The 25,447-nt window shown below is 49.5% G+C and overlaps 11 protein-coding genes across 11 annotated transcripts; 5 read left to right on the top strand and 6 right to left on the bottom strand.

Annotated features, from left to right (window-relative positions):
• The first annotated feature begins 586 nt into the window (after positions 1–586).
• On the top strand, positions 587–2,658 carry DEU56DRAFT_315856 (uncharacterized protein). Its single transcript, XM_041345621.1, has 6 exons — positions 587–804; positions 886–1,268; positions 1,317–2,234; positions 2,293–2,376; positions 2,436–2,562; positions 2,617–2,658. The coding sequence occupies exons 1-5, from the start codon at positions 690–692 to the stop codon at positions 2,517–2,519; spliced, it is 1,584 nt and encodes a 527-aa protein (XP_041214857.1). The 5' UTR covers positions 587–689; the 3' UTR covers positions 2,520–2,562; positions 2,617–2,658.
• A 1,602-nt stretch (positions 2,659–4,260) lies between these two features.
• Positions 4,261–4,596, top strand: DEU56DRAFT_707073 (uncharacterized protein; the record flags this gene model as incomplete). Its single annotated transcript, XM_041347429.1, has 2 exons — positions 4,261–4,368; positions 4,420–4,596. Coding segments are annotated over 2 exons (285 nt in total), but the record flags the coding sequence as incomplete, so codon positions are not given.
• Positions 4,597–5,301: 705 nt separating this feature from the next.
• Positions 5,302–6,637, top strand: DEU56DRAFT_768319 (uncharacterized protein; the record flags this gene model as incomplete). Its single annotated transcript, XM_041351232.1, has 1 exon — positions 5,302–6,637. A coding segment is annotated over exon 1 (925 nt), but the record flags the coding sequence as incomplete, so codon positions are not given.
• Positions 6,598–8,604, top strand: DEU56DRAFT_315996 (alpha beta-hydrolase). Its single transcript, XM_041345622.1, has 8 exons — positions 6,598–6,635; positions 6,713–6,994; positions 7,057–7,124; positions 7,188–7,309; positions 7,364–7,457; positions 7,505–7,860; positions 7,913–8,181; positions 8,234–8,604. The coding sequence occupies exons 2-8, from the start codon at positions 6,765–6,767 to the stop codon at positions 8,436–8,438; spliced, it is 1,344 nt and encodes a 447-aa protein (XP_041214854.1). The 5' UTR covers positions 6,598–6,635; positions 6,713–6,764; the 3' UTR covers positions 8,439–8,604.
• On the bottom strand, positions 8,550–12,523 carry DEU56DRAFT_847357 (uncharacterized protein). The gene is made up of 11 exons (XM_041355148.1): positions 12,298–12,523; positions 12,112–12,244; positions 11,934–12,055; positions 11,718–11,840; positions 11,536–11,662; positions 11,304–11,483; positions 10,768–11,249; positions 10,304–10,713; positions 10,180–10,253; positions 9,483–10,127; positions 8,550–9,429 (listed from the first exon to the last, which is right to left on the bottom strand). The coding sequence occupies exons 1-11, from the start codon at positions 12,486–12,488 to the stop codon at positions 8,770–8,772; spliced, it is 3,147 nt and encodes a 1,048-aa protein (XP_041214853.1). The 5' UTR covers positions 12,489–12,523; the 3' UTR covers positions 8,550–8,769.
• Positions 12,524–13,466: 943 nt separating this feature from the next.
• On the top strand, positions 13,467–14,458 carry DEU56DRAFT_315814 (subunit common to RNA polymerase I). The gene is made up of 5 exons (XM_041345619.1): positions 13,467–13,591; positions 13,654–13,759; positions 13,813–13,831; positions 13,888–14,162; positions 14,221–14,458. The coding sequence occupies exons 2-5, from the start codon at positions 13,698–13,700 to the stop codon at positions 14,378–14,380; spliced, it is 516 nt and encodes a 171-aa protein (XP_041214852.1). The 5' UTR covers positions 13,467–13,591; positions 13,654–13,697; the 3' UTR covers positions 14,381–14,458.
• Positions 14,459–14,495: 37 nt separating this feature from the next.
• Positions 14,496–16,303, bottom strand: DEU56DRAFT_315821 (DHS-like NAD/FAD-binding domain-containing protein). Its single transcript, XM_041345620.1, has 4 exons — positions 16,095–16,303; positions 15,565–16,039; positions 15,019–15,516; positions 14,496–14,964 (listed from the first exon to the last, which is right to left on the bottom strand). Exons 1-4 carry the CDS (start codon positions 16,236–16,238, stop codon positions 14,537–14,539), a joined length of 1,545 nt encoding a protein of 514 aa, XP_041214851.1. The 5' UTR covers positions 16,239–16,303; the 3' UTR covers positions 14,496–14,536.
• A 141-nt stretch (positions 16,304–16,444) lies between these two features.
• Positions 16,445–18,018, bottom strand: DEU56DRAFT_315792 (ribonuclease T2). Its single transcript, XM_041345618.1, has 7 exons — positions 17,962–18,018; positions 17,391–17,894; positions 17,182–17,333; positions 17,075–17,130; positions 16,883–17,025; positions 16,665–16,821; positions 16,445–16,613 (listed from the first exon to the last, which is right to left on the bottom strand). The coding sequence occupies exons 2-7, from the start codon at positions 17,681–17,683 to the stop codon at positions 16,500–16,502; spliced, it is 915 nt and encodes a 304-aa protein (XP_041214850.1). The 5' UTR covers positions 17,684–17,894; positions 17,962–18,018; the 3' UTR covers positions 16,445–16,499.
• A 479-nt stretch (positions 18,019–18,497) lies between these two features.
• DEU56DRAFT_724567 (ribonuclease T2) lies at positions 18,498–19,638 on the bottom strand (the record flags this gene model as incomplete). Its single annotated transcript, XM_041347826.1, has 6 exons — positions 18,498–18,611; positions 18,662–18,815; positions 18,874–19,016; positions 19,066–19,121; positions 19,171–19,322; positions 19,373–19,638. 6 exons carry the CDS (start codon positions 19,636–19,638, stop codon positions 18,498–18,500), a joined length of 885 nt encoding a protein of 294 aa, XP_041214849.1.
• Positions 19,639–20,721: 1,083 nt separating this feature from the next.
• On the bottom strand, positions 20,722–22,366 carry DEU56DRAFT_315731 (Rad51-domain-containing protein). The gene is made up of 14 exons (XM_041345617.1): positions 22,234–22,366; positions 22,133–22,171; positions 22,047–22,079; positions 21,933–21,998; positions 21,835–21,867; positions 21,756–21,776; positions 21,608–21,704; positions 21,529–21,558; positions 21,380–21,474; positions 21,308–21,329; positions 21,166–21,249; positions 21,091–21,116; positions 20,983–21,042; positions 20,722–20,936 (listed from the first exon to the last, which is right to left on the bottom strand). The coding sequence occupies exons 1-14, from the start codon at positions 22,318–22,320 to the stop codon at positions 20,850–20,852; spliced, it is 780 nt and encodes a 259-aa protein (XP_041214848.1). The 5' UTR covers positions 22,321–22,366; the 3' UTR covers positions 20,722–20,849.
• Positions 22,367–22,601: 235 nt separating this feature from the next.
• Positions 22,602–23,855, bottom strand: DEU56DRAFT_768277 (Fructosamine/Ketosamine-3-kinase). Its single transcript, XM_041351231.1, has 5 exons — positions 23,294–23,855; positions 23,181–23,244; positions 23,051–23,133; positions 22,837–22,990; positions 22,602–22,787 (listed from the first exon to the last, which is right to left on the bottom strand). The coding sequence occupies exons 1-5, from the start codon at positions 23,821–23,823 to the stop codon at positions 22,728–22,730; spliced, it is 891 nt and encodes a 296-aa protein (XP_041214847.1). The 5' UTR covers positions 23,824–23,855; the 3' UTR covers positions 22,602–22,727.
• Between the last annotated feature and the right edge of the window lie 1,592 nt (positions 23,856–25,447).

Below are 25,447 nucleotides of genomic sequence, written 5' to 3'. Positions count from 1 at the left end.
CTATTTTAACTTGCACTGCAAATCAATCGCTTGGTTGTTCAATCTCCCGAGCTATATTGATACACCAAGAAAAGGGGTTGTCGCCTTATGGGCCTGCTCGGTTTCATTCAAGCTAAAGCGAAAAGGCAAAATGGAGACTCGGGCCTGCTACCACTAGTACGACTTTAAGTACGTACGGTTATATGATATCAGAACCTCCGTCATCGTAAATTAGAACATGACTCGAACTTGGGTGTAAAGTTGTGTATGCACCAAGGTTTCGACACAGCCGTGACCTGGCCATAACGAGCCGCGAGGGCTCACCTCTCCTGCATGCGAATGTCGAAGATCAGCCCTGCAAGTCCGACAATTTCGGTATGTTTTTTTGGACTGTAAGTACATACTTCTCCAGATTCTCCGAAACTTCGGAATCCAGGTTCGGTAGAGGAGTCTCGTAAGATTTGCCACGTTCCCGTTCAACGAGCCGGATATGAATGTGAGCATTGTTCGAGTTTTGGCGTTGGGCCTCGCGTTTTATTCCTGGCTTTTGTTTCATGATTCCAGCCATCTGATACCCCATCCATCGCCTCCGACTTGGCAGATTCGTTCCCCGGGCGTCTTTAAATTTTTAGCTCTAAGCTCATCATAACGATCTCTGTATTTTTTTTTACTTCCGCGGACTGATTCATTGTAGCCACGGTCTAGGCTCAATGCACGACCGTCAACTGTCTTTCAGCTCCGTATCGACGTCCGCTCTCTTACTTACATCCGCTTCAGCCCATGATATCGCTCAGCCCGCACGCCTAGGGTCGCTTACAGACTCAAGTATGTAATTTTTGCACCATATGACACGACGCGTGCCCCCTTGTTGATATTTAAGTCATCCTCATGATCTTTCCCCTCCAGGTGATCCTTCCGAGAAGAGACCTGATTCCCAATCATCAGGCATGACCGTCCGCAGGATCAGCGCGTCCGTTCGCGCCAATGTTGGGGATGATGATGTCTTTACGACCCAGCACCATACCCGTACCCTTCGTCGCCGCTCAAGTCGCCTGTCAAAATGGCTGGAGGAGTTACAGGTTGATTCCTCCACCGTCCAGCAGCCGGAAACTTCTGCTGATGTGGAAGCTGTTGGAACTGAGTGTAATCCTTACTTGGCGTATCCTCACCTCAGCCTGGCAACTGTTCGCAGAAGCATGGATGATGCTACCAGCATGCACGATTATGTCGTAGTCAATGACGGCGACGTGCAAGAATATATTCCTCCTGAGGAGCCCGTGGATGTAATGGTGCGTTATTCATGACACGTGTTAGATAAGTCGGCTCATATCTTAAAGGGATCACACGTCCCATCAGCGCTTGCAGATACTGCTAGTACAAGTCACCGATCAACCATATGGCTTAATACCCCCCCATCTCGACATCAGTTTCGTCTATTGGTTAGATCTCCTTCACCCGCCGCATCCTCAGCATCTCGCAGTCCATCACGCCTATCAATGTTTCAACGCTCCTCACGTGCCACTTCCAACTCGGAGGCGAGCAATCCTCAAGACCACAGTCGCTCCTCTAGCCTTCACACGTCACATCCTGTGGCTGATGCTCGATCAGAGGAACGTTGTACACATTCGAGCCCCTCATCGTGGCGGTGGCGACCGAGTGTACTGGGGCATTTCGTGTCCCTCTCAGACGGTGATACACGTTCAAGTACCCGTGACTCCCCAGGTAGTTCTTCCCGCCCCAGCATGTCCTCAACCACCACAAGTTCCTCGTACGCAACTCCATCCACCAATGTCATATCTGAGGATGGAGCATCGCATATACCCCCTTCAATGCCCCAGAAGTCACACTTCTTTGGATCTTTGAGGTCGCGTTCCCAGAAGGCTGTGAACTCTTCACTGTCGCTTTTCGCTACCGATACAAGTTCCTCATTTCCGACATCATTCTCTTTACCAGCATCTGAACCGCAGCTCTCCCAGCCGCCAGGTTTTCCAAGCTCCTTGGCACGGAAGTCAAGTACAATTCGGTTACCCTTCTCGCCAAAGTCGAAGGCCCTGGATAGTAACGTTCCCAATATTTTTGTGGAAGCGCCAGCCGCTACGCGACCGCGCATCGTGTACACCGGCAAAAGCCACGCTCCGAGAGTCTCTTTGTCCTCCATAGCTGGCCAGTCACGAAGTACCAAGAAGAAGTTAGTCATCGGTGGTATCGCGCCGAATGACGTCAAACGTCTTGAGGCGGTTCAAGATTGGTGTCAGGTCTGACATCACATCCTCGACTTTAGCTTCGTGTTACTGACTCTTGCCCTATCTTTAGTCATTTGGCGAAGTGGATCAAATCACGAGGATGCCTAATGGCGATCTCCATGTGAACTTCCACAAGGCTGAAGTTGCAGATACTGTAAATAGCTTCCACAGTCGTCTTACCGTCGGAGGAGCTAATTCAGTTCTCCTTACCAGGTGTGTCGTGTGCGTGCCAAAGTCTACATCGCGCGTGTAGGCAGCGTACATCTTTCTTGGTATTCCGGAAATAAACGACCTTAAGATCCGTCACCGCCCTCAAACCATTATCGTCTGTTTGTAAAAGGTGAGATCAGTCATGGATCGTCAGAATGTCCCCAACTTAACTAGGTGCCTTCAGTGTACAACGCTGGAATTACGTTCTACACCCGCATAATTTGACAACTATCCACTCATCAAGGCCTCTGGTCACTAATTTCGCTCTGACGATTTGTATCGATTCCACGACCACATATGCGTGCGTACATGTTGCCCGTTCTTGTCTGACATCCTACATCGAACTGACACTGCCATGCAGATGACCATTTATGACCTCATTTGAGCATTTCATCTTATCTATTACCTATATACCCCAGTATCCCAGCCTCATTAATGCCATCTGCCACGCATTCATTCGTTTATATCCCTTTGCTCACGATACATACCTTTCACATCGTCAAGATGACCCCTTCATAAACTGGTTGCTTGGACAATGTGTTGGACGAGTAGGTACTCGTACTTGACGATATATCTTCCGCGGACATATTGGAAGCGTCCGCGCTCGATTTTGACTCATTCTCTCGCCACCGCTTCGGAGAGTTTTCAACGAGGCCTAGGTGATGTGATGTTATATTTGGCCAGATGTCACGTGCTACAAGAAACGCCTTGAGCGCATTAATACGCGCGTATACTAGTACTGGAACCTAATTCACGACATTTACCTTGGCAAGGTAAATTTCGTGGTTTAAATCGACTTATGTCTGTCACTCGAAGCTGGGAAGGAGCCTGACTCTTGCTGCGCAATATTGTAGTAGTAAGCCTGGGCCAATCTCTGAGGCTAGTCTTCTTTGCACCGCCGTTCGTTCTTGCACGTTGGTCGAGCCCGGGGCGGCCTTGGCCTCCTCATGTTTCTCGAGCGCCTCAGGTGAGGCCTGGACAATTAGATTGGTACCTTCTCGAGCGCCTTAGGTGAGGCCTGTCCAATTCAATTGGTATCACGCGCTGAGAACTCAGGTACAGTGGTACAGTATTAGGCTCGTTATGGCGCTGCCTAGTCTCCTCTAACCAGACCTTTGGGAACGGAGGAAGATAGTTGTTTTTTCTAATAAAGGTCTGCTTCTGATGGCAATAGGCGCTTTCCGTCAGGTTAGCTAGTCTCCCGGGTGCCGAGCGCCACGAGATGCGCTCAATCGTAGCAATGAAGGATATCAGACCCTGACCAGAGCGCTTGTCCTTGTCACTTGACCGTTATTACAGCCTATATAATCTACCGTGACCGCTCCTAGTGCGCGGCGTGGGTCAGCACGGGCGCTGCAGCAAGCCACCTAGATATATAAGTATGCGCACTGGCTACTTTCATAATCCGCTTCGTGCATCTCTATCGCGGTCTCTTAGTAGCACTCTGCTTGGTCGTTAAAGTGACAAAGAACACGATTCTCTAGTACTAATGGTCACGTCAATGAGGCGATCTACAAGCCAAAGTAACTCGCAAGATGACAGGAACCATTTGTGAGCGAGGTTTTTTTTTGGTCCAAAAGGCGTCCTCTGACCAAGTCAATTGGCTCATCTACTAGTACCCGAAAGGACATTCCACGATCCCCTCCTTTATCAACACCTCAGCTACCTGAAGAATTTCAACGACCAAGTGTACTACCCGAAGACGACGAGTACGTTTCGATTAATGTGGATATTCAATGACTGATCAATTTCCAACAGTAGAACACAGCAAATTCTACGGCAAATCCTCGAGACGCTACAGGACTCGAGTATCGCGGAAAAAGGAGACAAGGACGTACGGACTAGGTTCTGGGCGACTTACGGCCAAGTTGCCAAAGAACACGATGACGAGTTTTTAGAGCGCAACAACAGTGATATGGACATCGTGCTCATTTTCGTAAGCTACCGAAGTCTTTGGTGCATTCACCCGACTGAGAGAACATCGTAGTCTGGTCTCTTCTCTGCTATCAATACCGCTTTTATCATTTCCATGCAACCCAACTCCACGTCTTCCACTGCATCAGGCGCGAAGTCCCCCAACGACACGTGGTTTCAGGGTTTGGCGTATGCTGCATTGTCGTTCAGCCTTCTCGCTGCTTTCGGGGCTGTACTCGGCAAGCAGTGGCTCAGCCATTATAAATCGAACAACATTCGTGGTTCCCTTGAAGATCGCGGAAAACACAGACAACACAAGTTAGACGGGTTGGAAGCATGGCATTTTCACGCCGTGCTGCAATCATTTCCCGTTTTACTGCAAATCTCGCTCCTTTTATTTGGGGTTGCTCTCTCGGCCTTCGTATGGTCCCAGCAAGGAAAATTAGCCATCGTTGTCATCGTGTCGATGGCGTTCGGTATACTTTTTTACTGCTTCATCGTCGTCGCTTCCTTGAAATCTCTGCAGTGTCCTTTCCAAACTCCTATTTCAGCAGTTATCCGCGCGCTCAGGAGGCGCGTATACACACACGCCAATGACCTGCATATGCATGAGAATGTCGAGATCCCATATGACCCTAGAGAGCTCTCTGAGGTACCGTCGATGAAGTGGATATTCGAATCGTCTACAGATCCAGAGGTCATCAGTTCGGTCGCCTGGCTGTTGCCCACCGTCAAATGGACCCCCGAACTGCACATGCCAACTATATGCTCGCGCTTGCTTAGCACGTTCAAAGCGTGCTTTCATACCGGTATCCAGACCTTTTCGGCACGCCGAAGAGCTCTTGCGTGTGGGAGAGCCTTGCATCACGTCGTATGCAATGAAACTATCCAGAGTCATATTTCCTCGAGCGACATACACCTTGATTGGGAGCCGTTGGATATGTGGTCTCAATGGCAAGACCTCAGTCTTCCCTGGGGACTCGAATGTTGCGAAGCGTCTTTTGTCCAGTACGCTACAACTCTAGAGAACGATCATGAAGATGAAGCGCGCCATGCCTTGCGCCTCGCTATCGTGACTGGCTGCCCAGGATTTTTGAAGCCAACCGATGCTACATTAATCTGGGACGGCGTTTTCGACTGGAATGATGACCAACGTAGTCTAGAAGACTTTGATTGGCTCGTAGACTTCCTGGTACACTTTCGTAAGTCCTCGGCGAGGGACTACGATGCCATGGGAGATGCACTGCTCGCATTGAGTGCTATGCGGGGTTTGGGAAGTTTGACCAGACGAGACAATTACCTTGACGCCATCATCTTCGCCATGGAAGCAGATAAACCATCCCGGCTTCGTCATGCAGCCCTTCGAGCTGTATTCGATGCCCGTTTGCAACTAGTCGACGTAGTTGATCAGGAGAAGGGAGAATTCCGGGACAAGTTATTGAATGGGCTCGCGCCAGCTCTGTTCACCACAGCCAAACCTATCGCGCCACAGCGATCTAATGATGAACCGGACGCTGTCTTCAATCCCGGACGTGACGACTACTATCTACGGCTGATCTTCACTTTGGCAAAGCAAAGTGATTGGCGTGCTCATTTAGGGAGAGCCGGTCACATAGAGCGATGCACATCTCTGCTAGGCCACGTCATCAAGAACCTGACTGATTCATCGCAGCCTGTCACATATCATTCTTACTATCTTGCAGGCATATTGATACGGATGAACGCCTCGGAAGGCTATCGAAGCCCGGCGGAGCGGGCAGTTGCTCTGGCCTCGGCTCTTGACTCTACGAACAAGGAAGAATCCTGTTCCACTACAACCCCTGCAGCCACGCTATCCGTAGCCCTAAGGGCCCCTACTCCTACTTCACCGGACTTTGCGGACGCTATATCTGAGCAGGAGTGGTGGAAGTTGCTCAAAGGAGCGTGGTCGGCGATGTATTGGAATGACCTCCACGTTGAAGAAGAATCAGTTGAAGCACTGCCTGGGATTGTCACGTACACTCTCGACCTCCTGAAAACACCGACTGCTAGATATGACGCGGCTAGCCTCGTTCGATGGGTGGATCGGATATACGAGTCGCTCAGTGAGGATGGAGCGAAGCCGAATATCCTTTCTGCAGTGAAAAGTTTACAGGATGCGCTAGCCAACAACGTAGCATAGTTCATCACGCGCAAGCTGAGTATCAATTAGGGTCATACGATGTACAGTATCACTTAGTCTCTCCTATGCAGACCAAATGGGGGCATATCCTTCTTTGTTGTAATTATCACTTGATCAATGATATACAGGCGCGTTGACTTCCGTCGTGAATTTTCACTTGTTGGTTTTTGACATATAGACGATATGCTATTTTCTTGCGTGGAAGATCACGTTTACGCAAATCTAGGCTACTGGTTTGAAACGAAATAGATATTAGGATGATGCATTTTCGCCTGCGACGCCACTTGTGCAGTGCTTTATTCTCCATGGACCGTTCAATCGCACTGGAATGCGTAAGTGGAACAAAAGAAATGGCTGACAATCCCATACCACTAGTGATCGTGGAAGGATTCCTGGGCAGCGCCGGCGCTGCTATGGGGTCCAAGTTCACAGAATACCTTGACAGGGGAAGTAAAGAATATCCCAGTCGAAGAACTTTGTTTGCCAGGCGAGTAAAGTCGAAGCGCTTAGCGGGCGTAACAGGATCAAGGGCTGATACTTATCTCGAAGTGTCGGGCCAGTAAGCTCTTTGCATGACAGGGCGTGTGAGTTATTCTACACACTTCTCGGTGGTGCAGGTAGGTCACTCACTTTCGTAGTATATCAGAAATGTGCGATTAATACTGACTTTATTGTCATAGTCGACTATGGAGAAGGCCATGCTGAAGCTCACGGTCATCAGCGATATGGTCGGGTTGTAGACAACGCTCTGTACCCTTCCTGGTCACTTGACAGTCCGTTACATTTCTTGGGACATTCGATGGTAAGTCCGAGTCAACCGTTTCTGTATATTTCTCTTACGCAATAATTCAAACAGGGTGGGCCTACGATCGTCAAGTTGCAATCGCTTATGGCTGCAGGCTTTTTCGGAGATCGTGGGCATCCTGACATGGTGCTTTCTTTAACAGCTGGTACGTTCCACGGTGCTACATCACACACCGTTCCTCATTCCGTCAAGTTTCTGCGCCGTTTCGAGGAACTCAGTTGGTATATGCTCTGGGAGAACGTACCGACACAGCACCTGCCGTCCGCCCATTCTCAGCTGGTGCTATTTTGTCTAGAATCATTCATGTTTTGTCCTATCTATCTCCTCTCCTTCCTGCAGCGCTGGATTTGCATGCTGAATCACGCTGTTTGTCGTACCGGGACGCGTCTCTTCCTTGCCTATGGCGGCAACTCTGCAAAAGCGATTGGGCACAGAGCCGGGATGCTACTCCTTACGATGCGACCTTTCAGGCAGCGGAAGAACGGGAAGTAGATGGGGAAGGTCAGCCCCATCAAAGGACGTTCTATAGATCATATTCTGCTTCCTTGGTATGAGATTATCCTTGTTCCATCTGCACTCATGAGAGTCATCTTAGGGCAGCGCCACACAGAACGAGACAGATCCTACAGAGATTTCATTGCGAACATTCTTTCCCCTCTGTACATTTCATCTCTTATCATGTCATCGTTCAACTTTTCTGTCCTTCAACCCACTACTCTAGCGATAGTCGCTTCAGTATCCAGTTCCGGTACAGAGGCCAGGTATCCAGACCGCCCCCCCGAAAATGACAGCCCCGGTCGTGAGCACTATTATTGGGAAAACGATGGCGTGGTCCCCGTGTTTTCACAATTTCATCCATTCGGATGCAGGTGCGTTCCGAAACAACTAATGTGTGCCATAACATTGAAGTTCATATACAAGCACTGCGCTCTGTCGGCATCATTCGAAGAGGACACATACTGTAACCGGTAGACCGTACCCTGGCATCTGGTGTGTGTATGCATTAGAAGATGCGAGCCATTTTTCTATCGCTCCTTTTTGGTGGGGATCTAGACGGCAGAGAGCGTTTTGGCTGGAGCTGGGAAATTGGTTGTGGGCAATTGACCACCACCGGCTAATCTTGTAGTGGTGTCTGAATACTCGGTGCGCAGGTATCCCATACTCGGGTACGTATTACACAAACAGATAGTTCAGTAAGGACAGTGACGACATAAGGAGTGGATGATGATTGAGAAACGGTGAGAATATGACTGAACATGATGCGCAAATCTATGGGTGAATGAATGTCGTTTTTGATATTAAAAATTGTGGATGAGGGAGACGAAAAACGTATGTATATATTAGACTGATTGGTTTGAAGAAAAGAAGATAAAACGAAAATGTATGTGTACAGAGTGACAGAGAATTCAAACCATGCCCAACTCGAGAAATGTCAGTGCAGCTGATGCAATCACTGGCTACCCTAATGGTTCCATTCGGGGCCAGTGACTCTGCACGTCTCGTTGGGAGCTAGTGAAGTGGTCAGGCCTTGGAGCGGGATGAGCGTTCATCATCGGTACATTTGGCGCAAACGATCCGCGAGGGTAACGCCCAGGGTGACCGCGACCCCCATTCTTAAAATTGGACTGATTGTCCCTGCGATGTTGGCGACGAGGAGGGACATTATAATTGCGCTGCTCAAACATCGGCTGCATATGTGCACTACCGGAACCTACAGAAACATTTGACGGGGCTTGCTGGTTGATGCCGAACGGGGCATGATTTGGCATCCAGCCGTGGGGACCCATCATCGGAAAAGGTCCTGGGTTTGGGTGCTGAATCCCTGGTGGCACTGGTATGCCATGTGCAAACGTAGGTTGAGGGTATGGCCTCCAATGATTAGGAGGTTGGGCTGGGAGCGAAGCAGGAACAGCTTCTGTGGAGGTCGAGGCTTGTTCGCCTTGAGCGCCGGACATGTATTGATCCAGAGCGTCTGGAGGGTAAACAGGAACCAGAATACCCTGATCTCCGTGAATGAACCCCGTAGGTATCAGTGGCGCTTGTGCTGCGACAGGTGTCTGTCCCTGGCCTTGCTCTCGCACGGGTGTTGTCGCGGGATACGGATATGGAATGAATGGCTTGAACAGCGCGTCAGCGTTGCAGCAGGAAGCTCGAGATGGAATGAACGTACAGCATACATGCCTGGGTGGACGATCGGAGCAGGTGTTGCTGAAGGTGTTCCACGAGCATCAGCGCCACTAGCTGGCGGAAACGATTGGCCCATCGGTGACGGAAGAGGATATCCAGGGTATGCCCCCATATACTGCATGTGATAGGGCGGGAAACCAGCTACCCATCCTTGAGGATGATAGTACCCCATTGTGGGTACGGGATAGGCCACATGTTGGGGAGGGACAGATGTTACCGACGATTGTGATGTGGAAGGTGTAATGGAAGCGGCCTGAGGCGGGACGGTGTCGTCTAAATTTACGGCCTGTACGTCATCCGCAACTGGAGAGGAGGTTTGTTGAAGTTCAGAGGTAACGTCAAGATTTTCTTCTGACTGCTGGACGTCGGGCAATGAAGCTTTGGCGGCTGTCTGGCCGATGTTCAACTCCTGCAGCCTCTCTTCCAGGGCGATCGCAGTTGCCTGTTGAAGATTGGGATCCACACGGAAATCGTCACTGGAGACGAGAGACGGTTCTGAACCATGGCGGACAATGCTCCCTTCATAATTTCGCACGCGGTTACGATTGGATCTCCAGTTCGTGCGGTGCGGAGGGTTCCAGTCACGGAGTTGAACGCGTATTGGGCGTCCGTCAAGGATCCTGTTATGCTAATGGTAGATGGATTAGACCGGGAATCGGGGTGGAGATGTTGTATCGTACCTCTTCACTAACAGCTCGAGCGGGAGAATCCTTGTTGTTGAATGTGACAAAGGCAAACGCGGAACGCTTGTTGACTACAAAAGATAATCGTTACTGAGAGAGGACAACAATAATCAAAGCTTACCTGGCCGGATGACTTTGACATTCTCCACGCCGCCATACCTCGAGAACAAGTTACGGACGCGTTCTTCGTCCCAGGCGTTTGGGCCATACATCTCCAATCCTCCGACGAATATGGTAGTAGGATCCAATGGACCTTCGCGCTTTGCATCCCATTGCAAGACATTCTTCGTGGCGAGCTCAGGTAAAGATCCGGAATGAAAGTCGCCCAGGTAACTTCCAGTGGTAGGAGTGCGAGGTACCAAAGACACCGGCGTTTTGGGGGTCATAGGCGAGCTCCCAAATTCGGGAGTTGGAGGGATGCCAACCTCAAGCTCGTAAGATCCCTCCTGGTGAACTGGTGTGGTATTGAAATGCGCCGTAGAACTTGCAACATCTGAAATACCCGTCATGGATGATAAGGGCGTCACGATGCTAAAGTGAGTTGTCCTCAGTTGAAATTCGAAGTCAGGGGAAACAATAACTAGCCTCGGATTTTCGTCGGCCTCCATTCGGTCGCTCCAATACTTTCTCGTTTCTCGTTCACGGACTGTCTCAGAGATGGGCGGAAAGTCTTTCTTGTCCACACCTGATGGCTTGTGACTCAAGGACAGAGCTCGAGGACGTTTTGGTGTCGTGCCTTTCGTATCCAACGCGACATTCTGCGAGGACCAGGCCATATCGCACAATGCAGTAGACGCTCGGTTCAGATTGCGTGATATGTCACCAAGGCTAACTGACGACGGAGTCTGCTCTATGCCACGATGATAGGGAACGAGTGAATCTGCGGATGAAAACCGGTTTGGAAATGGGAAATGAGATGGCACCGTATGCGTGGAGCTAGTCACTTGAGCTTGCCAGTGGTGCTGGGTAGTATGCACAGGCTGGGCGCCATGGTGTGACATCGACTGACGTGGGTGAGCTGGATGGTGTGCCCAAGTCACGGTCAGGTGAGGGACTCGACGCAGAGTCTAGGAGTTGTGTGTCAGTCTACGTAGCCGCTTGAAGTAGCTTCGAAAATTCACCATCAGAGCGCCAACGCAATCATCGCGGTGGCACCATTTGATCTCCCAGCACCCCGTCTCCATTTCTACAGAGCGGGGTGCATTGTGCGGAGGAGGATATTCTTGCTGAACACCTGACTCGAATTCGTGAGGGACAAAATGTTCGATGCCCCCGAAAATGGTTGATATCTTTCTTAGAGTCTAGGGCAAAGTTAGAACCCACAATCACGGTCATAAATTAGGCTACGACTACTTCGGCGGTGTAAAGCAGGGGGTAAAAATACGCCCCAGATTCATCTGCTTCCCGATCGCTGAGAGGCAGAAGGCCTTCGTTCTCCGCTGCCGCACGCGCATCTGAGTTGTACAGGACTGACAAGTGCCTGGCGATTTTACTTGAGTCAAAGAGAACGATGGAAATTGAAGAACAAAATCTACCGGGAGCCCGGGACCCTAGAAATTTTCATCGCCCAAGGTAAGTCAAGGTCAACAGGCTCACCACCCTGAAGGTCGCCAAAGCCTGATTTGGTATCTGACGGAGGCGCAAATTGTCGTGGTGTACTAGAAACCGTGTTAGAAGGTGGTATGCTGCATGTATGCGCGTCTTCGAGCGCATATATGCACCTATGAGAGCGCGTCTTCGTCAAAACTCACCGGTAGGATATGAGCAGTGTTCTCAAGGCTCGCGCGGGCTCATAGCGCAAGTAACGCCCCATGAATTGTTTAGGGACCGACGAATGCAAATGTGTGATTAGCATTGCCGCTGTCTCGGCGTCCTGGTGAGAGTGCAGCATTAGAAATATATTCGGAATATTTAGTAGCGAAGACAGACCTGACACTGGATGAATGCGCAAGTGCCGCCCTTTGAGTCACGAACGACCTTGATGGTCTGTACCTCTGGATGATCAGAAAGATGATCAGAGAGCATGCGAGTTAGCTCCAAATGCTCGATATTAGTTGGTAGACTGGGAAAAGTGTATGATGAGCATGCGAACTATTTTGTGCCTAAATAACGTACCTTCCGATGAAAATGCTAGCGTCTTGAACTATCTTGTCTGCAGACTTCTTAGAGTCGTCAGATGGCTCGTTGACGGTCAAGGGGCTGTCTTCTTGAGGGGTGACATTAGCATCTTCTGCTGGGGGGAGAGAAGCAAAAAGTAATGTGTCAAAACGAGTACCCCAAGATCGCGCCTGGACATGCTGAGGCATGTCTATAGAATGAACTAAGGGATAGTACTTGTTAGTGATGGTAGAGGTTGTGGGTGGAGAGATGGGTGAACGAGGTCCAAAACAGAGAGACAAACAACCGTAGCTCGCGTGGGCAGTATACCTAAACTGCACTATGATATGTTAAATAAAACAACAACAATTGTCAGAACCAAATTTCCTGGTTCCAACCAAAAAAAAAGAATTAAGTCCTTCTTGGATATCCCTTGCCTCTCGCGGTCGCTGTAGAACCCAGAAGGTATTCAGATTCGGAACGAATGATTCTTTGTGATTGGCTCACATGAAATATTGAATCTGCAGCACCATGCATAGAACAAACGACAATCAATTTACATCTAGATGATTTATTCAATTGATGGATTGCGTGTAACACGAGCCCCGAGCTCGGAGAAGGCACCCGCGACGCCTAGTTAAGACGAAACAAACTCCATCTCAAGGGACGCGATAATCATCCATCCATCAGATCAGCGACCGGAACAGTGCGAGGACAAGATCTGTCATGTTCATACACGAATGAGAGCTCGTGGACTATCTCAGCTTGGAAGCTTACCCCAGGTAGCTCAAGAAGTACAGCCGCGCAACGTGTATCGGAATATCTGCAATGATGAGATGTATTGCATCAATGACTATTATAACGCAGGCGAAGGCTGCACAGGTAAAATACATCAATGGATGCCGGACCGTCAGTAACAGGGAAGCTGCAGGATCATCTATTAGAATTTGCGCTATTGAATCGATCAAGATAAGCGCACCATTCCAGGTTGAAGAAGAACCAAGTGATAAGATATAAGGGAAGCTTCAGCCGGTGTTTCATTGATTGATGGGCCAGATAGCGGGTCCCAAATGAACATCCCTGTGACTATGGAGACATATGCGCGACTCTCCCAGTGGGTGTGGACAACCGTGACTAGTAGAGAGCATTCATGTGGAAAAACAAAGTAGCAATAGCGATCTATCGCATTCCCAAAGCCTCTGAAACACGTCACTCTGAATTTTGATCAAGCGCAAGTGACCAGAAGGCAAAACGACGTTTTACAAAGTTTCGACGACCAACGAAGGTTTGGAAGAAAGAAGTCATCGATTATGTAAGCCTGCTCTGCTTCCATGTATTCGTCCAGAAATTTGTGTCCTTCATCTTGCATCTCAGGATCGACCGGTCTGCTTCCTTCACCACCTTAGACCCAGTTCAGGATGTCCGACGATGGCTATGGCGGTGGCGGTGGCGGCGATGACTACGACTATGACGGTCCCAGGTATGTTTTGATTCCAAAGTCATCCACAAGGAAGTTCTGATATGTTATTCTAGTTTCAACGATGGTACCTTCGTGCGTACCTGGCGAATCATACTGTGATCAAACTTTTGACACTGCGTGTTATTCAGGATGAAGGCTATGATCTACTCGCACAAGAACAGGAGGGTGAACAGGTAGAAGGGGAGGAGGCCAATGGCGAAGTCTCGCATGTCAATGGAATCAATGGGACAGAGCATGATCAGGAGATGATGAACGGAGAGGAGGGCGCACAACAACCTCAGCAACCGCAGGCAAACGTAGGCATTCAAGGCGAGAGACAGGCAAACAAAGTCAGAGTAACAACACCGTACTTGACCAAGTACGAACGAGCACGAATATTGGGAACGAGAGCGCTTCAGATTAGGTGAGAGGTCTCAAGCATCTTGTATACATTTGATCTTATGCAAGCATGTCATCACAAGCATGAACGCCCCAGTGCTTGTTCCCTTGGATGGCGAGACAGATGCTCTGCAAATCGCAATTAAGGAGCTTTCGCAGCGAAAAATTCCCCTCATCATCCGACGTTATCTACCCGACGGAAGCTTTGAGGATTGGAGTGTCTCTGAGCTGATTAGCGAATGACACACTCTTGTTGACCGCGTTTTTACCGGGCTTTCGCTTCGGTTGTTATCTTGTCCTGTTTTACAATCAACACTAAAACGATCTTTGCAACATGCAAAGCACTACCGGAAGTATATCGACAACGCAGAGGTATATCACACATTAATTTACAGTCGGCTATGAAATACTAGGTTTCTTCGCGATCTCCACCCACACCTCCGGTCTTGGTTTGGCAATCTTTCGAGACCGAGGATTGCACTCCTTGGAGACGACCGAGGCGTTCGCTCGGCGTATCTTTACTTTCGAGGGTTGCAATTCTCCCATTACCAGGTCTTCTCCTCCTGCATTCTTGGTTGCATTCGTCGCATCTGCAAATAATATGCACCTCTCTGACATGTCCAACCTATCCATACCATCCGCGATTTTGGCGATGTCGCGTCTCTTGCGCGGACTCGACTCCACGTCTGAGTAGTGTGACGCAGACTGTCGCCGCTTGCTTGGCGATGACGGAACACTGGCGGGTTTTTTTGATGGTGAAGCTGGTTGTGAGGGAAATGGATCATCCATTGGCACATTCTCGACGTTCGGATTCCGCTTTGGTGCAGCTATCGAATTAAAATGAGCGGCGCACTCAACGCGGAAGTTAAGTTCACTCTCACCTTTGCCCTTCGTTTTGGTGGCAGCCTCTTTGACGACTTTGAACCCACTGGATTCATCGGTGTGATCAAGCGTCTGTTGTATCTCCCAGTCTGATGGTCGCGTCTTCTTCCAGTCTTCCAAGACCTTGTCGACCCATGCATCGGTCTCCCCTGCTACGTGGTAGTCGATAATGTCGGACCACTCGCTGCCAGGTGGAGTCTTATTCACGAAGACGACTTTTCCTTGCCAGCTCTTTTGTACTTTGGGAGTACCATTAGGTGTAGTTCCAGTCCCAGTGGCGCGCACGACCTTCGCAAAGTCTTTGACGAGTTTTTTAAGACCGTGAACCTTGAGTGAAGTGCCCATGATAATGAGCATATCGGGTTTGCGGGCGATGTCCATAGTTTGTATTGTGCCTATGTCATCCCCAAGAGGGTGTGGTTCGTCGTAAAGTACGATGGCTGGGCGAAGAGTTCCAATTTTGAGGGCACGTGCAGAACGAGCAACTCGTGCTTCAGCTACCAGAAACTAAGCAAAGCGCGAAACGAACCTAAGAGCTGACTTACATCGTAAAACGCATTCTGGGCAGTTTGGAGCTTTGCCATTCTTGAATGCGTACAAATGTTCTTCGGTACAAGGCATTTCGGCAGAGCAAAAAGTGCACCGTACGCGGTGGATGTCGCCATGCAGTTGGACGTTCCTTACTTCCTTGACTTTTAGCTTCGACTTTTTCTTCCCACTTGTCCTCGCTTGCTGACTGGAACTCCCACGCAGCCCCACCCGCTCTTCCAGACCATCAATGTTCTGGGTGTATGAGCGTACTAGTTTGTGCTTTGCGTCCAATGTTTGAATGAATCGGTGTGTAGGAGCGGGAGTGGCGTCATCGATGGAGCGCTTGAGCTGTGATATAAAAGTGTAGAAGACAGATGTAGACGCAGAGTCACGGAACAGAGACGCGTCAAAGAGATCACGCCCTTTGAGGACGATGTCTGGGTATCGCTCCTTGACAAGTGAATAAAGACCATCTGAAGACCGGAAGTCCTATACCGAGAAAATTATCAAGCCATCGCATGTGCTACGTGTGCAGAGGACTTACCGGAATGCCACATGAACATGAAATACCTGCTCCGGTGACAACTACTATCTTTTTAGATTTGGCTACTGCCAAAGAAATGTCAGAGAGAGCCCTTCGCGTGCTGGACTCTCCAGACGCCGCGTTAAGCTGTAGAGAAATTGTCATGGTGTATGTGCTGACGGTGGTTGGAGGTCAGGATGAACGTAATTGGGAATTACGAAGGTGATGACATGCGCCAACTCAACTGAAATTCAGGGTGAACGCCATTTTAGGCGAATGTTTGTTATCATATATTTGTGGACGTGTCGCGTCGCGCCAGTCACGTGACTAACACGTCCTTAACCCCATCGAGGCATCCACATAGCTGACTTCCGTAGTCACAGTTTAAAATTTGACGTAGAGTACTCCACAATGTACACCTTTGACTTAATATGAAACAGCCTTCTCGGAGGTTGCAGTTCGCTCATAATACCAGAGTCCAGTTTCTGCGCAGGTCACTGGGGCAGTGGAGTTGAGGGTTTTAAAGTGACCGTATTGCTCCTAGGCCAGGGTTAAGTAAATAAAGGTACAATCATTCTTAATGCGACATACCGTGCCCAGCACATGGTGGAAATACCAGACCTCCTCCAAAATAGTGCCATTAACATCATAACAGCCAAGAAACGGAACTGCACCCGTCTGGGAATAAAGGGCATTCGTAATCTGTGAGCGGGTGTATGTCGTTGTATTGGAGGGAAGAATTCCTGCACTATTTCACCAAAGGTCGTCAGCAGTCACAGACTACAGCGAATAAACTTGAACAAACTTACGCAGCGAGCATATTGTAGGTTGGATACAACTGGAAGACCTTTGTGACAGTCTCGTAGAAGTTCACAACTTCCTGGTGTTCCTGGTACCCAGGCTCATAGCAGGCAACGTCGAACGTGGATGTGCAAGTAGCATGCTTTGAGAACTGATCGCCAATTCGTTAAGGGCCCTCCAGGCAAATTATATTAGCTCACCTCGTGAGCCCAAAAGTCCTCATTAGGTGCGCCCTGGTTGATCCAGAAGGTATCCACTACAACGAATGTTGGATCATTCACAGACATGTAACATTTTGTTCACATACTGTACTGCAGCAAGTCGGAACGACCGAACTCCTTGATAAATGTTCTTACGCTCGGTCCTTTGTAAGGAGTAACAACCGCCCCATCGGGCAAGGTCGTTGGCGATGGCGTAGGATCATACTGCCTGTTAAGGTCGCAGTACTGGCCAAACGAGCTACACAGGGGGGAAGGTATTCGTCAGTAATCGTGACATTTACAAAACACGACCTACCCGTCGCAGTTCACTGGCAGTAGGCCATGAATACTCCAGCTGCCTTGTGGAAGCAGTTGACCCTGAGACTCGAGGCCAGTATATGTGTCCCAGTACTGCGCCTGTAGAACGAGCCCGCCTTGTACGACATTGCAGCATGAATCTGTCACGACCGTTGTGTTCTCGCAAGAGTACTGCACTGGGAGGTCGACGCATGTCTCGATATTCGGGTACGTGGGCATCTGAGTCGACGGGGAGTGGAATTTCGCATGGACTACAGAGACAATGGCTACGAGACCGACAAGGGACAACATATCGCTGAGGATGCGCTCAAGAGAGGTACCTCACGGTAATCGACGATCATGTTGCCGACATTTATACTTGTAACCCTTGCCTGCTACAAAAACGAAGCACCAGCGCAACGGAGCGCAAGCGGTCGCAGAAGAGAATGGAGAACACAAGTGTTCGCCACGTCAAAACATCAACAGGGGGTCTACGTGGCGGTACACTCTTGGTGCGTCCCACCTAAAGAGTCGCACGCGTCTCTGTCAACTGACTCTTTGGAGAAGTTTTCACTCGCTTATGAACTTACTTTTAGTGTTGGCTCTCGACCCCTGCACTGTCTGATCCGGGCTACATTACGATTCTGTTGCCACCCGGTTTGAGCAAATACTAACCGCTCTAGTGCATTCCTCTCCGGCGTGCGAATAATGCGCATACTGTGGGTGATTTGAAGTTGCGATTTGCCAAACGTCATAGCGATTGAAACATATCTGCCAATGCCCGGCCTTTGAAACCATCTGTTTTGCAGGTGCTCATGCAAGGCAACGAGAGAATCCATGCTCCTCGAGGACGAATATGGTGCTTCGGCCGCGACATAATGATAGGCTTACCTATTTCTAGTATGTGGGTGCCATATGAGCATGTCGGCTCACTATGCGTCATCTACGATGGACGACGATCCCCTAAGACGTTGGTGCAGTGACCGCATGAGACCGCACCACGTTTTGGAACCTTCCGTTCTTGGTGCACGAAGCTTGCAGAACAAAAAACGACAGATAGGTGACTGTATGTAAAGGCATACGTGACCTTGTAGAACAAGGTGACGATTTGCATCTTGCATTTGACTTAATATGAAACAACCTGCTCCGATGTCGCAGTCCGCTCGTAATACCAGATTCCAGTTTCTGCGCAGCTCGACGGAGTAGTAGAGTTGAGGGTTTTGAAATGACCGTATTGCTCCTAGGTCAAAGTTAAATAAATTCTGCACGGTCATGATAACCGCGACGTACCGTGCCCAGAACATGGTGGAAATACCACACCTCATCCAAAATAGTGCCATGGCCGTAACAGCCAAGATATGGAACAGCACCAGTCTGGGAGTAAAGGGCGTTCGTAATCTGGGAGAGGGTGTATGTCGTTGTATTGGAAGGAAGAATTCCTGCACTATTGTCGGCAAAGGCCGTCAGTAGTCACGGACTACGGCGAATAAACATAAACTTACGCAGCGAGTATATTGTAGGTAGGGTACATCTGGAAAACCTTTGTGACAGTCTCATAGAAGTTCACGACTTCCTGGTGTTCCTGGTACCCAGGCTCATAGCAGGCAACGTCGAACGTGGATGTGCAAGTAGCATGCTTTGAGAACTGATCGCCAATTCGTCAAGGGTCCTCCAGGCAAATTATATTAGCTCACCTCGTGAGCCCAAAAGTCCTCATTGGGTGCGCCCTGGTTGATCCAAAAGGCATCCACTGCAAATAATGAATTATACACACTGACATATGATTTTCATCCACATACTGTACTGCAGCAAGTCGGAACGACCGAAGTCCTTGATAAATGTTCTAACGCTCGGTCCTTCGTAAGGGGGAACGGCCGTCCCATCGGGCAAGGTTGACGGCGACGGTTGAGGATCATACTGCCTGCTAAGGTCGCAGTACTCATCGTACGAGCTAAAAGCATCTGTCATTGATCATGAGATTTACAAAAATACTTGTCCTACCCGTCGCAGTTATCCGGCCATAAGCCGTGGATAGTCCAGCTGCCTTGTGGAAGCAGCTGGCCCTGAGACTCGAGACCAGTATAGGTGCTCCAGAACTGCGTCTGTAGCACGAGCCCGCCTTGTGCGACATTACAACATGAATTCGCCAGGACCGTTGTGTTCTCGCAGGAATATTGCACTGGGAGGCCGACACATGCCTCGATGTTCGGGTACGTGAGCAAATTCTGAGTCGACGGGTGGGATTTGGCATGAATTACAGAGACCATGGCTGCGAAACCGACAAGGGGCAACATCGTGATATCCGAGAGAATGAGTTCGAGAGAGGTATATCATGCTGGAGGATCATGTCGCTGACTTTTATACCTGTGACCCTTGCCTGCTAACTAAAACCGTAAACAAGAACGTGCTTATCGGGAAGCTGGGCCACATGCAACAGTCGCAGAAGAGAATGGAAGCGACAAATGCGCATGGGTGGTCCAGGATCACGCGGTTACTACTACGTACAAGGCCCGGGAGTCCTAATCAACGTTCGTGAACCAACATTCAAAGTGACATATGTGCTCACAAACAACGAATTCCTGTGAGCGATGTTTCGTGCACGAAGCACTTGCGAAGCACTCGCAATTGCAAAGGGGTCGACATGTTTGTTGACGCTTGAGTGAAAGTGAAAAAGGTGTCGGAACTCGGCTATATGTGCTGCCGAAATCCTGCCGACCACCAATACCTGCGGCGGCCTGATTTTTATTTGTTTTGTTTGGACTTTTGGATTCTCAATAGCAGGATATCTGCAGCAATACATGCAACACGAAAGTACAAAGCAGATCAAAACATGGTTCATCTGAGGATCGACTAATAGGTCCAGAGTCGAGCAAAAGTCCAAGAGTAGCCAGCCAGTAAGCACGCAGATCACACGTCGGTCCATCCGCCTTCGTCCAGCTTGTAAGAGGCCTCGCTTTCAGGACGGTCGGGGCTATCCACCAGCTTCGCGACACGTTCTTCAGCCCGTCCTGGAAGTTAAGTGGCGATGTTAGTACATTTCCCTTTCGATATTAGACACTCTCTGGATAACATCGTGACCTGTGGAAGCGTCAATGACTTGCCTTTGCGAAGAAACATCCGAGTAGCTGAGGAGTGCGATAGAATATGTCCGCCGATGGGCTTGAGAGCCCCGCCAGCTACGAACGTCATCGTTGCTCCTGGGTCAGCTGCGCCAATAGGATGAGCTGCTATTCCGGAGTATACAACCAGTAAAACAGATACATTGCACTTGATTGGTGATCAAAACCGCAACCTGTAAGAGACGTCAGTCTTGTGTGATAGTCTGACAACAAACATCAAACATTGAATTCTTCAGAAAGCTTAGTGAGCTTCGACATCACCTAATGCGAATGCATCGCGTCAGCAAATATGATGAGGAGACATTGTGCCCACTTGTGCTAGCTAAACTGCAGTAAGGCTTAGCATCCGACGACCCAGCTCAAAGGCCTACCTTCTGTTGCCTCTCGCTCAGTTCACCACGACCAGAAAAATCGACGCGAAAGAGAGCCATGATGGAGTCCACGATCTAATTAACGAGTGAGCAACTCCGGGACGGAAACCATAAGACCTACCAAAAGACGGAAGTCCTTGTCCTCCGCAAAGCGCATGGAACATTCGCTGATAAGCTCCATCTACAACATGTTAGTGATGGCTGTATAACAGTAGAGAAGGGGAGCGACCTGATGTTCACTGTTGAAGGCACGCGCTGCGGGTGCTATGTCTCAATGATGGGAGGTATACAGCCAGAAAAATACCATAAAGGATGTTCTCGAGCGCCATATTCCCGTCCACGCCAAACCGGTCAGCGATGGACCTGATGCGGTCTGGTCTGAATGTCCCTAAGACGACAAGAGCCTCGGTGATGGGTTGTTACTCGTACAATAGCATTCACTGCACCTTCAGTATCGATATATGCGACCTATTTTTCTTAGTTGACTTGACTTTTTTGCAGAACAAAGACTTTCTCACCTTGCCAGAAGCCCCACCCATCTCCGGAGGGAGCTGAGTGACGACGGACATTGTGTGGGCCAGTTGTGTCTTTCCAGTGCGGAATTCACCGTAGACTGGTTTAAAAACAGCTGAGTGCTAAAGACGCAAAAAGTGGCGGGGCTAACTACCTTCGGAAATTGATTGAGACATTAGCCCGCCTGAAAGCCAGTAAGTATGATCCGCGTCGGAATGTATTGGTTTACCCACCACCTAAGATTGTGTCTACTGACTTGCTTCCAGTACTGATAATAAGCACGCGCTTCCTTCGATCCTGGACTTCAATACCAGTTGCAAAGGAAGATCCCTTGTGGAGTATTATGAGTATCAGAGGACAATAGTGATGGTTGATGGCCACCGTGATTTTCTGTGCTGCCTCCTGTGCAACATCCCGGGTTGAGAGCGGAACACGGTCACTAATATGAATTTATGCGCACCTTAATTTTCTCGACCTTCGCTTCCGACATACCCTACAAAGAATGATATCGAATTCACCAGAGTCCCTCTGGAAATATTGTAGTAGAACTATGCGAACCTTTATTTTCAGTAGGTGACGACGCGTAGTCATCACAACACCAGACACAGTATTGATGGAGGCACTCTAGAGCCTCGATAAGCCTGGTAGAATGCGCATATACTGGGTCATTACCTTGAGTTTTAAGATATCTTGTACGTTTATGCCCTACAAGATGTTACGAATCCCGAGCATATATTATCCGCATGAGAGGCACTAACGTGTTGCTGTAATTCATCCACATTATCAAAGAATGGCGACTGTAACGCGTCGCGTACGCGTGAGCCTCACAGCAGACATCGATGGCTGCAAGGAACCTCACCTCTTCGATTTCTTCACAACCTGGACTTGATGCTCGGCTGGGAGGAGGCATGCTTCCTTCTGGTGCAGCTTGTCGACGAGGGGCCATGGTAAAATGAAGAGTCTTAGATTCTATTGTATGTGTTAGAAAAACGAATGGTAGGCAAGAAGAGCCTGGAGCCAAACACCAAACACAAGTGATCGATGCACAGCCACCGCTACGACTTGAAGTTGACAGAATTATGCGAGCTGTGCTCAAAAACAAGGTCAGCCATGCCCAGATCAAAGTACTCGTCACGGCGCGAGTATCTTTCGTGACGGTCATATTTTATAATTAGGTGGGGAGCGCAGACACGCAGACTTCTCGCTGTTACTTCATGTACTAGTTGGCATTGATAAACCTCGAGCTAGTCGACTCGGAGAAACTGTCACGAAGATAAAATATTGATTCATCGACCGTTACACTGGTTTGCCTGCTATATATAATCCCTGTTGTGTCACGGCTCGTGTGTTTATTCACGGGCAAGCCCCAAGGAGCATGTTCATCTTGCGCAGAGCACTTCCAGCATATGAACTCTTTGTGAAAGTCAGACTCATGTTGTAACGATCAAGGAAGAGCACATACTCCAAACAGGATTGTGTGGTTTAGATAATGGTAGAGCTCGTAAAGGTCCGCTCTGAGTTCGTACTGATCCACAGGGTCGGTCTTGGGCAGGTGTTCATGATACTTTTCAAAAAAGCTTCGTGGAAACCCGCCGAAGATACGAGCGATAGCCAGACTGAACTCCACACATGTTAAGATAAAACTGCGGTTACTCCGCCTTCGCGGATGTACTCACTCAGCTTCGTTGTGACCATAGTAAGATGATGGATCGAAGATGACAGGTTGACCCGATAAATTATCTATGCCCGCATTACCGCTCTGCTGTTATCAGCAAAAGAGCTGTGAATGCTCAACAGGAAGCTCACCCACAGATCACCATGCAACAGCACTGGCTCAATCTCGAGGGGCCGAAGCAAGAATGGTATCGCTCTGCATTGTTGCAGCAGCCGACTCTCGTCATAAGCTATCATGCACTTACTTGGACCTCACTTGTTCTCCTTTGGTGCAAAGTTCTGAAAACCTGCCTGTCTCGCGAAGCTTGGAGAGGAGACTTCCTATCATGGCGCTGTAACATTCTTCCCAGGTTTTATGCCAGCCATTGTCTTGCCGAGTTGCTCCACAGAAGGTAGGCACATGAAATCCAAAGCCCATGGTACTCTTGTACACGTGCAGCTCCTTGGCTAGCCTCGTCCCAAGCTCCTCCCCTGCTTTGTAGTTTGAAGCAAGGCTTGTGATACTGCGATATTCCGACAGGAAATAAGGCGGTTCAGATGTTGCAGCAGAATCATCTGGACCGACCGCTGCGAGCACCTGAGGAGCAAGTCCTGGTGCAGCATTGTGTATAGCTCTGAGCGACTCTGCCTCTCCCACGAACTGCTCTCGTTCGTTGAGTGAACCTACTTTGGCATAATACTTCTTCCCAAGGGACGATTCTATGATCGGAAAACTGAATTTGAACTGTGCATGAGGTTCTATTTTTTGAAGGTGAGGGAGAAATGTCTTGTCCATTATGTGGTAAGTATCGAACCCGTAAGTGAGTGTAACGGCGCTTGATTAGTAACATCTCTTTCTGGGAGGGAACCTGAAAGTTGGAAAGTTCCGTCCCACCCGTCCGGCCCGTCCCGTCCGTCCCGACCGTCCCACCCGTCCTATCTGTCCCATCCGTCCTTATCGTCCGCATCGTGCAACAAACGATGATAACTCTACAACGTGCCGCTGCTAGTCTTGCGGGTATCCCTAGCCTAACGTTAGATGGAATGTTCGTGTTTGCCTCGTTGGCAACAGGCCTCAAGGACGACATAATACTCACGCAGCCAGCTTCATACGACATTCGCGAGCCTCCATTGTTTCTTCCTCCTAGCGTTGTTGCTTTTCTCGGCGCTGCGTGCGTACTTTCACCGGCATACGTGAAGATGTGTTGGAGTGCGCTGAAGAGTAGTATCTGGGCTGGCAATTTTGCCATTTGTGAGAAGATGAAAGAACTGTTTGAGATACACGGACACCCTCATGGCCTCAGTACCGTAACATGCTTTTCAACTCGGATCTGTGAGGCTGAACGCACCCGTTTCAACAGCGCAGCACACATTCTATCCGCCATTCAAAACGTGTCCCAATTCTACCTGCGATCGCACTCGAAAAGGCTTGTTGCTTGGCAAGGCTGAACAGCGCAAGGCGGTCTACTTCGGCCTCTCCGGTACCCTCCCTGCCTACAGTGTTCAGCTGTATTGTGAATGTGAGTGCTACATCTATCCATCAACGTTCCGACGCCGCCGCTAACCCCCCGTCAGCCTGCAAGACAACCTATCACACGAACTACAAGGTTGTTGGTGACCGGCGCATTTACTACGATTACACCACCAAACTGCCAGACATCGTGCAGATCGCGGATCACTATTACGTCGACTATCAAGTGGCGAGATTATGGAAGGCCATGATGCATGCCTCCTGGTATGTAGTGTCTGCACATTCTGGGTCTTTCCCTACTGACCATACACTCAGCACGTCAGCAACCAACTGCGCGCACATCTACAACATTGCACTTGCAAATGTAGAATCCGCGCAGTTCCCAGGTACGAAATGGTTCACCAAGGACGCCACGATGGACCACGTTTGGAACGCGTTCACCATCTGCGTGCTGCTTGAAGATTGCCGTGAACGCCATTGTGTCCTCGACGTTGGTCAGACCATCAACCAAAACGAGCGCTTCATCGAGGCAATGTCAGACAGGAACCGACGCATGCGGATCTACAACCAACCACTCGCTCGTCGGCACTTTTGTGCTAAGTGTACCCGGGTCTACAATCATGGTGATATTGGTATGTACGCTTCCTGCGGTGTTGTTCTGCGCTCACGTTCTTACAGCTAACAAACTCGTTTCTGTCATTGTGGTGGATGGTGTCGTCGTGAGCCGTCCGTGCTGCTCTGTTCCCAACTGCTGGGTACATCTCCGTACCCCACAAGACCGGTTTTGTCATGCCCACTCCGCCCACCTCAATCAATGTGCGATTAAAGGCTGCGCACAATCTGTCGTGTCAGGTGGCCTTACGTGCGACATCCCCGCACACCAGGAGTCTGAAGCACTGCACACTCTGCGGGGCAAGTCTCGATTCCGTCTGCACGAACGCCTTGAGCG

The sequence above is a fragment of the Suillus clintonianus genome (assembly GCF_016758775.1).
Source record: "Suillus clintonianus strain FC179 chromosome Unknown DEU56scaffold_3, whole genome shotgun sequence".
In the NCBI taxonomy this organism is placed as follows: domain Eukaryota; kingdom Fungi; phylum Basidiomycota; class Agaricomycetes; order Boletales; family Suillaceae; genus Suillus; species Suillus clintonianus.
This window is presented reverse-complemented; position numbering and strand designations above follow the sequence as displayed.

What these genes read in the sequence shown, in the direction of transcription:
- DEU56DRAFT_315996 (XM_041345622.1), top strand. Translation starts at nt 6,765, where the DNA reads ATGATGCATTTTCGCCTGCGACGCCACTTGTGCAGTGCTTTATTCTCC. An exon ending in CGAAGAACTTTGTTTGCCAG is followed by an intron (nt 6,995 to 7,056) that starts GCGAGTAAAGTC and finishes CTTATCTCGAAG; the next exon opens with TGTCGGGCCAGTAAGCTCTT. An exon ending in GGTGCTTTCTTTAACAGCTG is followed by an intron (nt 7,458 to 7,504) that starts GTACGTTCCACG and finishes CATTCCGTCAAG; the next exon opens with TTTCTGCGCCGTTTCGAGGA.
- DEU56DRAFT_315856 (XM_041345621.1), top strand. Translation starts at nt 690, where the DNA reads ATGCACGACCGTCAACTGTCTTTCAGCTCCGTATCGACGTCCGCTCTC. An exon ending in AGGAGCCCGTGGATGTAATG is followed by an intron (nt 1,269 to 1,316) that starts GTGCGTTATTCA and finishes CATATCTTAAAG; the next exon opens with GGATCACACGTCCCATCAGC. An exon ending in CGGTTCAAGATTGGTGTCAG is followed by an intron (nt 2,235 to 2,292) that starts GTCTGACATCAC and finishes CCCTATCTTTAG; the next exon opens with TCATTTGGCGAAGTGGATCA.
- DEU56DRAFT_315731 (XM_041345617.1), bottom strand. Translation starts at nt 22,320, where the DNA reads ATGGCCCCTCGTCGACAAGCTGCACCAGAAGGAAGCATGCCTCCTCCC. An exon ending in TGGGTGGGGCTTCTGGCAAG is followed by an intron (nt 21,330 to 21,379) that starts GTGAGAAAGTCT and finishes TAAGAAAAATAG; the next exon opens with GTCGCATATATCGATACTGA. An exon ending in GCTCGAGAACATCCTTTATG is followed by an intron (nt 21,117 to 21,165) that starts GTATTTTTCTGG and finishes TAGCACCCGCAG; the next exon opens with CGCGTGCCTTCAACAGTGAA.
- DEU56DRAFT_847357 (XM_041355148.1), bottom strand. Translation starts at nt 12,488, where the DNA reads ATGCCTCAGCATGTCCAGGCGCGATCTTGGGGTACTCGTTTTGACACA. An exon ending in CCCTGCTTTACACCGCCGAA is followed by an intron (nt 11,484 to 11,535) that starts GTAGTCGTAGCC and finishes ACTTTGCCCTAG; the next exon opens with ACTCTAAGAAAGATATCAAC. An exon ending in CTCGAGCTGTTAGTGAAGAG is followed by an intron (nt 10,128 to 10,179) that starts GTACGATACAAC and finishes ATCTACCATTAG; the next exon opens with CATAACAGGATCCTTGACGG.
- DEU56DRAFT_768277 (XM_041351231.1), bottom strand. Translation starts at nt 23,823, where the DNA reads ATGGACAAGACATTTCTCCCTCACCTTCAAAAAATAGAACCTCATGCA. An exon ending in GGAGAACAAGTGAGGTCCAA is followed by an intron (nt 23,245 to 23,293) that starts GTAAGTGCATGA and finishes GCAACAATGCAG; the next exon opens with AGCGATACCATTCTTGCTTC. An exon ending in TATGGTCACAACGAAGCTGA is followed by an intron (nt 22,991 to 23,050) that starts GTGAGTACATCC and finishes TGTGGAGTTCAG; the next exon opens with TCTGGCTATCGCTCGTATCT.
- DEU56DRAFT_315821 (XM_041345620.1), bottom strand. Translation starts at nt 16,238, where the DNA reads ATGACAATTTCTCTACAGCTTAACGCGGCGTCTGGAGAGTCCAGCACG. An exon ending in CCCAGAATGCGTTTTACGAT is followed by an intron (nt 15,517 to 15,564) that starts GTAAGTCAGCTC and finishes AGTTTCTGGTAG; the next exon opens with CTGAAGCACGAGTTGCTCGT. An exon ending in CACCAAAACGAAGGGCAAAG is followed by an intron (nt 14,965 to 15,018) that starts GTGAGAGTGAAC and finishes TTAATTCGATAG; the next exon opens with CTGCACCAAAGCGGAATCCG.
- DEU56DRAFT_315792 (XM_041345618.1), bottom strand. Translation starts at nt 17,683, where the DNA reads ATGTTGTCCCTTGTCGGTCTCGTAGCCATTGTCTCTGTAGTCCATGCG. An exon ending in AGGACTTTTGGGCTCACGAG is followed by an intron (nt 17,026 to 17,074) that starts GTGAGCTAATAT and finishes ATTGGCGATCAG; the next exon opens with TTCTCAAAGCATGCTACTTG. An exon ending in ACCTACAATATGCTCGCTGC is followed by an intron (nt 16,822 to 16,882) that starts GTAAGTTTGTTC and finishes TTGGTGAAATAG; the next exon opens with TGCAGGAATTCTTCCCTCCA.
- DEU56DRAFT_315814 (XM_041345619.1), top strand. Translation starts at nt 13,698, where the DNA reads ATGTCCGACGATGGCTATGGCGGTGGCGGTGGCGGCGATGACTACGAC. An exon ending in ACGAGAGCGCTTCAGATTAG is followed by an intron (nt 14,163 to 14,220) that starts GTGAGAGGTCTC and finishes TGTCATCACAAG; the next exon opens with CATGAACGCCCCAGTGCTTG.